This window comes from Chinchilla lanigera, unplaced genomic scaffold (assembly GCF_000276665.1).
Source record: "Chinchilla lanigera isolate Chin_1 unplaced genomic scaffold, ChiLan1.0 scaffold00011, whole genome shotgun sequence".
Taxonomy (NCBI): Eukaryota; Metazoa; Chordata; class Mammalia; order Rodentia; family Chinchillidae; genus Chinchilla; species Chinchilla lanigera.
Window position 1 is genome coordinate 4898904 of NW_004955412.1, and position 13699 is coordinate 4912602.

Below are 13699 nucleotides of genomic sequence, written 5' to 3' on the forward strand. Positions count from 1 at the left end.
CTGGAATGGGTGTAACTGCAGATACTCCTGTTGCAAAGCCCATCACAAGACACACTGAGTACTGTGTTCAGTTTATTTTCTGGTAATATATTTCTTATGGGTTGCTTTTGCAATTGTTACAAAATATTGTAAAATGTCATGAAAATACAATTCTGATATCTGCTAGGAGGAGCATTTGTAAATGACAATCAACTGCAGATGGTTTATAATTAATTCCTAGATTCTAACTCTAGTCGTAAATGAATTGCTAGGAGAAATCATCATATCCTTATAATGTCACAACCTTAAGCCAGACTTCTTAGGGTATAATGTTTTCATTAAAAAAAAAAATGACTGTACTACAGCAAATGCTTTTACCAAACAAAAACATTACCAGAGGACTTCTGATGTGTTCTCATTTAGGACCATTCAAAAGGTTAGAGAGGGCCTTGACTGCTGCTCACATGGGCTTTATCTGTAAACCTCACCAAACTTCCAAACAAGCAGCTAGATATCAAGGGCTTAAGAGAGAAAGACTTATGTGTACCCTGAGGTCACACCTAAGTGTGTTAGGGATTTGTAAGAAAAGATAATTAGGTCCCTGCATGGACAGTGCCAGGCAGGAGTAGCAAACTGAGACAGGCTGTTTGTGTCTTGCTCATTAGTGAGGATGAGTGTCAAAAGAAATGACACAAGCCAAGGGTAAATGGATCTTATTAGTGGATCACGAAGGACAAGTGCGGTGCGGTTTAGGAGCAACCAGACATTCTAGAGCAATCAATGGATTAACAAGAAAGAGCTGACAACTGATTAATTGATTATTGACTCCTTAAGCTAAAGGATAATTTTCTCGTTAAATGGTTCAAGACACTATCCTCCAAAAGAGACATGGAATTCATTCAAGAACCATCCAGCGAATTCACAGACTATGTCAATTTTGTTTTGTTTTTTGTTTAACAGAGATTTTGTGTGTCCTCCTCAAGAAGTAAAGCAAAGCTACAAATTACCACAGGAAACTAACCATTCACGCAATTTGGTCCAGGCTTCATTTCCCACTATGAAAATTTTGAAGAACTTTTCCAGCATTGGCTGTGCAGCTTTCTAGGATAAAACAAAACTAACGTGTATTTACTAAGCCCGTCACATATAAATAAACTGCTCATATTCTTTTACATTACTGCTACTGGAAGTAGCATCCAGAACATTGCAATAAATACCGTAAGTTTCAAATAAAAGCTTTATGGACATGATCTAATATGGCCCCTGGTCTAAACCAGTTTTGTTGCTGTAATAAAAAGATACAACATTGTTATGATCAAAAGTAATAAAACGCTTTGAAATTTTTCCAGATATTGTTCAAGTGTGATTCATGTGTCTCAAGAACAGCAAGTATGTGGCAGAGTTAACTTCCCACATGCAGAGCAAACATTGTCATTATCTGTATGTCATTTTTCTCAAGTGATTCCTACAGGGGCTTCAGGGTCTTTCTTAGTTTAGTACTCCAGGTACTATGTACCAATTGTATCAGAGATATGAGTTAAAACCCAAATACCATTGGGTTTTATGAGGTTTAAGGTGGAATGGTTTAACACATCATGGAAAAGAGGAAGTTTGGAGCCACTCTGCTCTGAATCTGAAACGTATTAACTCATATCATCCTCACAAAAACTCAGGGCAGGACGTGACATTAGTTTCTCATCTGTAGAACGGGGATAATGAGGTCCAGGAAGGCTAAGAAACTGGGTGAAGAATACAGCCAGTAATTCTTAGAGCCGACTCAAGTCCATGCAGTCTGGCTCCATATCCACTACTCTGAATTGCCAGGCTAAAAAGAACTCAGAAGTGGGAGATAACATATATAGATCAGAAAAAGTTAAAATCCTTGAAATGACGAAAAAATAAAATGAAAAGATAAGTGAGAACAGGAAGAAATCCATACTTATAATTTTTCTAGTATAACAGCTTTTCTACAAAAGTGTTGATTATAAAAACACACACAAGTATACATACACAAGGTGTGATGGAAAAAGTATGATGAATGTTTAAATTTAAAAATAACTCATTAAAATAAAAGATGCATTGTAAACAGGACCCCTCAGAAAACCCTCATTTGCTTCAAACGGACTTATCTCATCATTCCTGCAACTTTCTGAATCAGTTTTGGAAGACCTCTTTCCTGGTCGTCTGTAGTGCTGTCATGGTTGTTTTGATATCCTGAATCAGTTGAAAACTTTTACCTTTCATAGTCATTTTAACTTTAGGGATTAGCCAGAGGTTATTCAGCGCCAGATGAGTGAGTAAGGTAGACGAGGACACATCGTAATGTCTTTACAAGCTTGACTTCCCATCGGATCGCTCTTGGCACCAGCATTTGCCATGTTTTACCACATCTTGACAGACACTCACAAAAGAAAACTTCCAGAACTGCTTCAGAAAGTGGCAAGAACAACAGGATACAATATGTTCAAAATAAGGGGGCCTTTGGAGGGGGCCTAAGAGCAATGTGCCTTTTACTGCAATAAATCTTTTTAATTTAAACATTCACTCTATAGTTTGTCTGCTTCTGTGTGCCTTTGTGTGTGTGTGTGTGTGTGTGTGTGTGTGTGTGTGTGTTTCTGTATATGCTGTTACTTATATATCACGGTAGACTACATACATGTATATGTATATATAGTCTTTGACATGTTAAATTATAGCAACAAAATGATAACAGGTGAACATTCTAAATATAAGGAACATTCTAAAATTTGACTTTGTCCAATTATTTTGATGGAAGTCTATTTTCTGAAGAGCAAAGGATAAATGTCATGTGATGAATCATAGACTGCTGAAAAGGTTAAGGCAAAAGCAGAGCGTGGCCGTAGTTCTTTTAATCTGCGACACAGTAATAAGTGAACTTAATTTATTCTGAACAAGATTATTCTCACAGTGATACGAGTCTGTTTTCATGGACAATGATTAGGACAATAATGTAGAGCAGTAAAGTTCAAGATTCACTTCCTGAATGTCAGCACCAAGGTTTTCTGTCATGACATAGAAAAAGAATTCATGATGTTCTGTGCATTTCCCAGAGGACCTGCCCGTGCCTGCACCTACAGACACTGTTCCTACTGCTTGCTGCGATCGGTGAACAGTGGAAGAGCTTTGTAACCCTCCGGGTGGGCATTAGGAAGAAGATGAAATATCTCAGATTCCGTATACACCAGTCGCTATGTGTGAATGTGGTGGCCTCTGCTGTCTCCCAGTCCTTACGGAATCTTAACTCTTAGGGCAATGGTGTTTGAAGATGAGGCCTTTGGGAAGGTTAGGTGAAGGCCTCATGAGTGGGACCAGTGCCCTCAAAAAAGAGACCCCGGGGGCCCCTTCCACCCCACACAGGCCCTCTGGGAATCAGTCCTCTCCAGACACCCATCTGCTCGCCCACTTTCTAGCCTCCAGAACAACGAGAAATAAGCTTCTGGGATTCACAGTCTACCAGATTATGCTATTTCTAAAACTAGTGGTGCAGATAGACTAAGATACCCATCTTCAGTATCCTAGATAGCACTGTAATTTCTTAGAAAGTATCAGGTCATTATGAATATGTACTGTCCTTAGGAATTATAATCACCTGTGCCATTAAACAAGATGGCCTCAATATGTCATTTTCATGTGCACTTGGGAAATATGAGTCTCTATTCATATAATTCACTTATTCTCAATAAATTAACTCTCCATAAAATAATGTAAGTATATTTTTTAAAAACTACCATATACTTGGTTAGTGTAAACAAGGTGGTACACAAATCCATAAAAATTGACTCCAACACAAAAGGTTTTTGATAAGTGTTATCACCTAATTCATCGTGGGTGTTTTGAAAAGTATCTCCAAAAACTTTTATAGCCATAGCTATCAACACAGAATAAGGGAGAAAACTCAAGCAATCATTCTAGTGAATCATGAAAAGAAAAATGGATTTGCCTTGTGGGACACATCTTTCAGAGGGCTGATTCATGATGCCTCTCTCACCTCAGCTTACTACAGATAAAAATAAAGACCCAGACTATGAGGCAATGTCTTGTACCACAACAGATGTTCAGCTGAATCTTCAACCTCATTCCATTTTAGGACACTCAGCCGTGTTCCTGCACGAACTTTGGTTAACTCGCTCACTTGAAAGGCTGTGCTCTCTACATGGAAGGACAGGGACTCTAACATGTAGACACTCATGTGTATCACGTCTAATAGCGCTGCTGGGATTCTAGTGTGACCTCATAAACCCTGCTCCGCACTTGGTAGTAGGGGGAGGCGTCAGACACAGTGAGAGTCAGCTTGCGTATCAGGAGCCATGCTGGGGGAGGTCATACCCGGGATGCGGCTGAAGCCGCTGAGTAGTTCTCACTGATTCTTCTGTTAGAGTGCTGACAATCAGTCTGCCTGGTTGCCCACACTAGGGTGGGTGTGTGGGTGTGGTGTCCCTGTTTAACTGAAAGTTTTTATTCTTTTTATATTTCACCATTCACGGGCATATAAGATTCTTTCATGTGGAAATCATCGCAGAGAGGCGAGGTAGGCTGTCCAAAGCGCAAGCGTTTGCTCCCGAGGCCCTACCTTCTCCTCACTGCCACGTTCTCCGGTGGGTTTGCTGTTGCTCCCTGAAGAACCCCCGCAGCATTCCATGCTCATCTGGAACTCTTCTGCCCCCTCATACGCTCCACTACACTTAAATAAACATCTCCGTTTTTATTCTCTTTTATAATGGTGATGGGGTCCAGGACATGCTACCCTAAAATATTGCACCTTGGCATATTGAATATTTTAAGCTGAAAAAAATGTAATAAATGTCAGCAGCAGAAAGGTCACTCTCACCTTTCTGTCTCTTCCTCTGAAGTGGGTTATTAAACCTAGGAAGAATGTTCTGACCTCTGCCTGAAGTAGAATAGAAGGCACCTTTATGTGAGAGGTGCCCTCCCTGTACCCAGAGAAGGGTAACGTTCTTATCTCTGGAGACACGAAGAATCTGAAGACAGGAAGAATCTAAAGAAGCAGGCCTCCAATGCATTACCATTAGATCAGCCATCCCCCTTGTATAGTTGTATTTCGTGACTGTCCTCATCAAACTTAGCATTAAATATGTAAGCCTAACTTATTTCATGGGCCTTCATTTCTGAAAGTTCCTGTCACATAAGCGGATATTAAATTTGTACCCTTTTCGCTTGTTAACCTGCTTTTTCTCATAGGGTTTCCCTCCAGGAACCTAGGATAGATGAAAAAAAAAAAGATATTTCCTGCCTTACGTTTGAAATCCATTGAAGTCAGCTCTCTTGACCTGTGTCCTTTCTCACTTAACACTGCCACTGCGTAGACACAGAAGGGATTCTGAGGCTGAGGTACAAATCACTTTTCCTTACCTTAAAACTTACATATATGCTGCACGAGGCAAATGTCCCCAGTGTGACAGACCAAGACCAGCGGTCAAGGCAGGTTTCACTCCTGGCTTTTTGCTCCACGTACCTTATCTTCCAGTTCCTTGCTTGGCTCATTCCCCAGATGAGGATAATGACAATGTTTACCTCATACAGGTAATGGAAGTGTAAAGTCAGAGTAAATTAGTAACACACGGACAGTATTTATCACAGTGCCTGGCACACAGCAGATGCTCAATCAACATTTTTCATTGTTGTCTTAAGCCCTTATTTCCCCACTCAAATTGACACTTCTTTCTTTTCTTTTCATTCTCTGGTGCTTGTAAGTGGATAATGGATTCTTGTGATCCATTGTGCATGTCTGATAAATTCTGTTTCCACATAATGAGAGCAGGAAAGAGTGAAGCAGGCATTGTGTGTGACAGCAGGGCTTTGGTGCTGCTCTTTGGCAGGGTCAGCCATGAAGGGGAGCAGCTGTGTGTCGAGGACTGAGTGTCTCTGCTCTGTCTCCATGTGGCTTGGACCTCCAGGAAGCAGCAGCTCACCCCCTCAACGTATGGCCGCCTTCCTTTAAAGGGAGAGCTACAATGTGAACGTAAAGGAATATTTTAAAATATTTCTTAACATATTTTGATAGCTCTTTTTATCTTCTAATTTAAGAGAAATTATAAGAGGTTCCAAGTCACCTGCCCACTGAGGAAAATCCTCTGACTTCAGGACATTAATTCTGAATAAAAGGAAGAGTAACCTGGAAAGGAGTACTTCTTACTGAGGAATCCACAGCTATGCTTATTATTTCCCCAGACTTCTATATTATCACATCAATCCAACTGAAAAGATACAGAAAAACCTGAATATCTGTTCAGAGTCTTCAGGAGTCAGGTCATGCGCTGTCACACCACAGTCTTCGGCATGGAGGTCAATCTCTTATGCCATTCGACAGAAAAATGCTATGGATGTTGGGTTGTTTTAATTTGATGACGGCGCGTCTTGTGTGAGACTGATTTCTCGCAACTGCTGATTCTAAAACTGTCAATCTCTGAAGATGGATCTTTGTATCACTAGGTATCTTCTTTAAAAGTAACACGGATCAATATAAACTGCATAAGAACTTTCACCTATATTTTCTAATCCCGTTACATAAAAGTTCTTTAATTTAAATTAAGGCAAAGCTGGAATGAAACATATTTTCTGTGACTATTTCATTTTTGAAATGAAGTTAAAGATTCGCATTTGGGGCTTCCCTTTCCTGAATGTACCACAGCATTTTGGGCTGGTGCCTGGTCTCATCTGAATATCAGTAGTTTTTGGATAAACAGACGGACTTCCATTCTCTTATTTAGTTGTTTAAGACATTGTCCACATCAGTAGTAAATAAGAACAACAACCTCTTGGTGAATGCATGTGGATGGAAATTCCCGTTTTATATATTTGGGGAAGAGAGGAGAACATACTGAGAATAACAGGTAGATGCAAATCCCCACAGCACTTTCCCCCCTCTTTACATTCAGTGACTAAATATGAAAATTCTCCTGTAAATGCCCTCAGAAATGGCACAAAACTGTGCTATAATTAAACTAAATAGCTACATTGTTTGTGACTTTGATACTTTTCCTAGAAAAGCTTTTCATTTGGATGTTAATCTTTCAGTCACAGAAATATAACATAAAGAGCTTTTGAGTGTTCACATTAGCTGCAGAATAAATAGAGCAAGCATTTTATGTGTATGTACACACACATTCACACACACATACACACACACACACAACTGGACCATATTTCCAAGGTTAAGTGGAGGAAACATCTTTTCATGGTTAAGTGTAATGTTTTCATAGAGATGAATCAAGAAGTTTAATATAGGTGTAAGCCCACTATCGCACAAATAATATCAATCCTATTCTTTGGGGCTAAACAGCAATCTTTCAAATGACCATAGATTATTTCCCCCATATCTTAGGGCTGGAAGTCACCCACAGGGGATACACCAAGCAGGCAGGGAGATGCCTGAATCTTCCTTTGGAGGAAAAGTCACATAGGGAATAATGTGGACCAACAGATCCTTGCCATCTGAGACCCATTCCCAGGCAGATACTACCTGACAGTCAGATCATCACAATATGACTCCCCAAAAAGCAGCTTATAAAACAAGTACTAAACAACTGGACAAAATTTTCATCAGAATCCACAACCTTTAGACTAAATAATGATATTTAATCACCAAAATATTAGATATTAGGGTTCCAGGTGATAGTGTAACCCAAATTATCATTTAACCTTTTCATCCTTTGCAGCTTAAAAAATCAGAAAATAATATGGCTTCAAGTGGACAAATAAATATGAACTTCTAAGGAAATCTTTTCACTATCTATTGTTTTCTTCTTGCTTTGGTTCTGAGGATAGTTTCTCTCCAAGTTTTCTAATAAGTTCTGCGAGGTCTTCTGTATTCTGAGATTTTTCTTCTAGGAGTTCATAGCGGAGACTTGAGATGTCCTGCTTAATTTCCTTTAGTTCCCCTACGAAAAGGAAAAGTGGTGAGAACTCAGTTGTAAGCACGCAATACAGAGAAAACTGATTCTGTAAGGATGAAATCAACCCCACTTTCATACATATTTGCATTTGGAGAGGATTTCTCCTTTTGCAGGTAAAGATTTTGGTGAGTGAAAAGACAATAGCAAATTTATACCAAAGATCTCCCAGAGTTTGTTAAAAAGAAGTGGTGGTAAATGTCAGAGTCGGAGCGGCAGGCCCTCCTCTTCCAAGCATTTCCTCCAAGTCCCTGTGCTTTTTATCTAGCAAGTGACATCCAGGAGAAACAGCCTGCTTTCCCTGTTCCACAAAATTGCTTATTGTCCACAGCCTGCCCTGCCTTCCCCTTCCTGTCCCCATCTTTCCTGCTCTCCTTCAGCTCCAGCTCTGCATTGGGACCCGTGTCCCGGCTCGCCTCGGGCCTGGGCTACCCCAGGGCTCAACTCACCTTCATTCACTTCGTCACTCTCTTTATCTATCTGGGCCTGCAGTACATATCTTTTAATGAGCCTCTTCATTATTTTCTAGACAGGGAAAGGGAAATCGATTTCAGTGTTATGTTCACAACAGACCTCTCATTTGAAATCAGCTTCTGAGCTTCATTCCTTTAGTAACCACTTTGGAAATGACGGCGATCAAAGACAAAAGTGAGTTTTGCTGTCCCTTTGGAAGCAATGTTCATACCACCTGAGCTAATGACTCAGAAGTGAATCCTTGGGAAAAGAGTAAGTAGAGCAAAACATCTAACTGTGTACGTCCACCGCTTCCATTTTACTTGAAAAGTATTAAAGTAAGACACAGTCCATCCGTCAGGCAGATTAAAGCTGTGCAGTGTTCGTGTGGAAGAAGAAATGAAACAGATGTCCAGTTGTTTGTGGCCCCCATCAAGACATGCAGCCACTTTTGATTTCATAATTACTACTTCTTTAGGAATGACTAGTTTCAATATAATAAAGTATCTCTAGTCCCTGGGCTTGAATCATACGGATGTTACTTTTACTGTATACTTATAATAATCAGGAGCCTCAGCATGTGTGCAGAAAGTTCTAGATGGATATACAGCTAAACCAAATATTACCACCTCAGCCAGAAATTAAATGCCAATAAAACTCTACATTCAAGAACTCTCTGCCTACCCCAATGTCTTCAAGATTTTTACCTATTTTCTCTTCCAATAAGTTTAGTGTTTCTGTTTTAATATTTAGATCTCTGACCCATTTTAACTTTAGTTTAGTGCATGGTGAAAGACATGGGTCTAGCTTTAGTCTTCGGCATGTGGAAAGCCAGTTTTTCCAGCACCATCTATTAAAGAAGCTATCTTTCTTCCAGTGAACATGTTTGGCCCCTTTGTCAAAGATAAGGTGAGTGAGTGTGTTTGTAGTTGTGCCTGAATCTTCTAATCTGTTCCACTGATCTTCAGGTCTGTTTGTGTGCCTGTACGATGTGGATTTTATCACAGTAGCTAAATGTATTCTAAGAAATTTAATTTCTTGCATAGATAAATATGTTCATAGTAGAACTAGCCATAATCACAGAAAGAAGAACATCAAATGTCCTTCAGTAGTGAATTATTTTAGTGAATTATCATATACTTACAGAAAAGAATGCCATATATCCACCAAAAATAATAGGAATTTACTTTCATAGAGTGAAAATAGGCTATAAAACTATTACTCATTATATAAGCAATATTAACTTATTCACATAATTGGCAAAGTAGTCTTTATTGCTTAGTGGCCGGATTTGGGGTAGATTTTACTGTCTTTATCCTTCTGTAAGATTAGCCTTTTGCAGTGAACATATAGGCTCTAACCTACAAGAGTTCAAGATTTTATCTACTTTGTTATGTCTTCAGGACTTAGAAAGTGCTTCGTACATGGTAGTTACTCAGTAAATATTTGTTCAATGAATGTATTGGTTTGAATTTGATAAAAATATTCAATATTTCATTCTTAGTGAATCACATAGTTTGAGAATCTAAATATTATAAGTAACTCTCCTTTCCTTATTTAAAAGTTAATACTTACCTGATATTGTCTTGGAGGATTACTGAAACTATTTAAATGGAAATCTTCTGAGCTTCTTATGCTTGATTGTTTATTTTGCCCAAGCTGTTATTTGAAAAGAATTAAAAGTTGATTGTTTAATTTTTAAATTTTTAATAATGGTGAGGTTTTTATTAGCTACACACATGAATAAATCACTGTATATATACATACATATATATATATAATCTTTTCCATGTATATAGTGCCATTTCTACTAATTTGCCTAATATCCTGTCTTCCAAGACTAACCAGGAGCACTTTACATGTCTTCAGACCCTCAGAGGCTGTGAGAGGCTGAGAGAACACTTAGACTTTATGGTTCTCCAACATGCTGTTGCAATAGTCACACTAGAACTTTCCCACAGGTACAATTATAGCAGCAGAAGAGGTAAATAAGTTGGGGGAGTAATAGCAGTAACCTAAGAAGCCCCTTAATGAGGGATCAACAGACAGTCTGACTATGACAGGTACGTGTAACCTACAGTCTCAGGAGGATCCTCAAGAAACAGCAGGGTAAGACTTTATTGTGGGGCAGAATTCAGCTGCTGTGAAAGCATTACTTAACCTGTTCAAACTGGGTCTGTATAATAGCACTAATTAAGCCATCTGAATTTGAGCCTCTATATAGTAGTCCCATTTTGGAAGTACTCTTCAAGTAAAATATCACTATGGCAGCATCTCTCAGCAAATAACAAAGAATTTAAGCAATATGTGACCCGTTGGTACCATACCGTGCTAACATGATAAGAGGATGACAAAAAACTCATTACGCATTTTCTAGAGAGAAAATAAGAGAAACTGAGAAACACAGAGTAGCTCTAAATCTGTAAGTTTTGGGTACAAATTTCCTGCCAGGAGAACAGAAATTCCAGGACTGTCTTCAAAGACCAAAGATGTTCATTGTCTACATTTCCCAATGACATCTGAGTTTCTGTAAGTAAAGTTCAGTGAAGCTGAGTTAAAATCCTTGCTTTGACATCAATGTTTTGATGCTTTTAGTAAGTAGAATCTAGGGTCTCTCCATCGTGACATTATTAACATTTGGGGCTGGCAAATGCATTGGTACAAGGGGGTCCTCTGTGCACTGTGGAATGGTTAGCAGATTGCCTTGCCTCTAACTCCAAGGTGCCGAATAGCAGATCCCTCCCCTATTGTGACGAGCAAAGCTGTTCCGAATCAAATATTCTCTCGGGGCAGAGGGTAGGGCACTCACCCTTCACTGAGAACCATTCATATGGTAAACGGTTTAGGGAACTTTTGTGAATAGTTCTAAGTCTGAAACATCGAGATTTTGATGCAAATATATACCTCTTATTCACCAAAAAACTTGCAGCCCATTCCTAACACAGCATAGAAATCCAACAAGTATTTACTAAAGTTAGCAAATCCAGAGAAACAGCATGTGAAGGGCAAATTACCCGATGTGCAAAGATGCACTATCACCACTTGGTGGCAGAAAATCCTAATATATAGCTGTTTCCATGTAGTGAGACTAAAATCACTGAAAATCTGAAAAGTGATGCTGGTAACACCTCTGCACATACACGGGAAAGCAACGTAAAACATAAGCAACGTCTGAACCTGAGAGATGTGAGTGTCTACAGACTGTGCTGCCATGTGCAGCCAGGAGCAGGAAGGGAGGAGTCCACTAGCTGGAGGCAGGAAGGGCTGACAGCCACCTTTGTCCTGCCCGTGTAGTACGTACTCATGCGCTCCAGTTCTGCATGCAGCGCTACTTCCTTGTGTACCCTCTTTACTACATTTTCTCTGTATTTTCTGCTTTTTCTTTCTATTTCCAATAATGAGTTTAATATTAGAAAGAGTTTGATATTAGAAAGAAATGCTTATGTCTCATCTTACAGGTTCATCGTAGGATCAGAGTGAGAATCACTCATCTGAAGAACGATTATGCTCCCATCTTTGGGATTTCTTCCAGTACTGGATGTAGAAACAGTTCTGGAAGTCTCCAAATCCCCACTGGTATTAACTGCCTCCAGCCAAGGACAAAGCAATGAACTAGAAGTTGGGGAGACTATATTCAGCCATCAGGAGATGCAGGCATGAAATAAAACTATGTTACACGGTCAGTAACTTCTTGCTTTGGGATCAAGTAGATGTGTGTTTGAATTCTGGCTTTGTCTCTTATCTGAAATAGGACCTTGGACAAGTCGTCGGTCCTCTAACAGCTCAACTCTCCTTACTGCAGAGAAGGATAAATATCTACTATGTGGCTCTAGGTCTTAGAGTTTTTACCACCAGCTGTGATCTAGTCAATGTGTTCCCGAGATACTTCTCCAGACACTGTTTTCACCGAAGCGCCAAGCTCATAACTCGGCCATTCAGGGAAGGAAATATTCAGTGATCCCTACACCTAGATGAGCATTATAACCTCCAAGGTCTTATTAAAATACACATTCCTAAGACATGGTGCCAGATTTGGACTCAAGAGATCTGGAGAAGGGCGTTAGGAATTTGCACAAAAACACATGAAGATATAGCCCAGGAGGAACAGACCCACTTGAAACCACCATTTATGTGATTGTATCGTCTGATTTTTAACAGTTTCGGCCTAGATAATGACGAAAATCATAATTCCTGGATAGATATTAATACAAAAGTTCTTATTCAATCCAGTGCAGAACAGATCAACTCACCAGGGCACAAAAGCCTAAAGAAAACCCTCAAAGGTGATGTGTTCTTCACTGGACAGTGCAGTTAGTTACTCAGAACGCTGCTCACCATTTTCAAGTGTACCTGCACTGCGGTATATGACAGAGACCAACTCTCATCTGTCCTCTCGTTCACAGTGTGCAACTGAACAGCTAACGCAGCCTCCACCAATGCCAGTGGCCACAGGAGCTGAATAAAGTAATGACAGACAGTGTACGGTCTGCTCGCCGTTTTTGAAAAGCATTTTCTATGGCTCACCCTACTGATTTCTGTGGTGCACCTGCAGCAGATGTGAAGGCAGCGCTTGTGTAGGTAACTGAAGACTTTAACCTGCAGAGAGACAACTTGAGTAAAAGAGAAACTGCGCCCTCTCAGAGGAAGAGTTTATGAAAAGGAAGGAGCAAACGCTGTGTGAATTCGGTAAAGAACAACAAGCTGTGAGAACTTTTCCAAGTCAGGTCAGGGCCAAAATGTTCTAGTAGGAGCTCATCTCAGTACTAGTGGCAAACCTGTTTGAAATATGTGTGATTGCTTTAAAAAAAAAAAAACATTTTGTCCTCTGGAATAATTAATACATCAAGTGTAACCAAGCTTTAGGAAATATGTCTCAAGTTGTGTTGGCCATAAGGCCCACGGCAGGGGAAAATGGACATCTGTGTCCATCTGAGCCTCCAGGAATCACACGCCAAGACAGACAAGTGTGAGGTGTGCTCACACTTACACCTATGAGAGACAAGGGGGCCGCAAGCAGGAGAAGGCAGACAGCCTCCAGACTGTGACCCAGCTCACCTGTGAAAGAGGTAGCAAATTATCTGAGAATGTCAGTGGGACCAGAGCTTAGAGCAAAGACAGCACAGAGGAGTTCTGTCTGAAAAGAAGTGTCCAGGACCCACAGAGCACACGTAGCATCGCTACAGCTCCCACCATATATGACCACACTGAAGGACCTTTAGACTGTGAAGCTGTGATCAGAATCAACACTTTGCTCCGAACCTCGCAACGGGGTCAGATGCCACAGCTTAGTACACTTCCTAGAGTGTATTTTCATCTAGGGTTAAAATATGCAGTAC

The 13699-nt window shown here is 40.0% G+C and overlaps 1 protein-coding gene across 1 annotated transcript in view; it reads right to left on the reverse strand.

The window, feature by feature from the left end:
- Positions 1-6135: 6135 nt before the first annotated feature.
- Positions 6136-13699, reverse strand: part of Trpc6 (transient receptor potential cation channel, subfamily C, member 6) — a gene marked incomplete in the record, with an annotated part of 114640 nt that continues 107076 nt past the window's right edge. Inside the window, 3 exon segments of the mRNA XM_013511254.1 lie at positions 6136-7898; positions 8360-8435; positions 9939-10022. Coding sequence (XP_013366708.1) covers positions 7747-7898; positions 8360-8435; positions 9939-10022 — 312 coding nt within the window.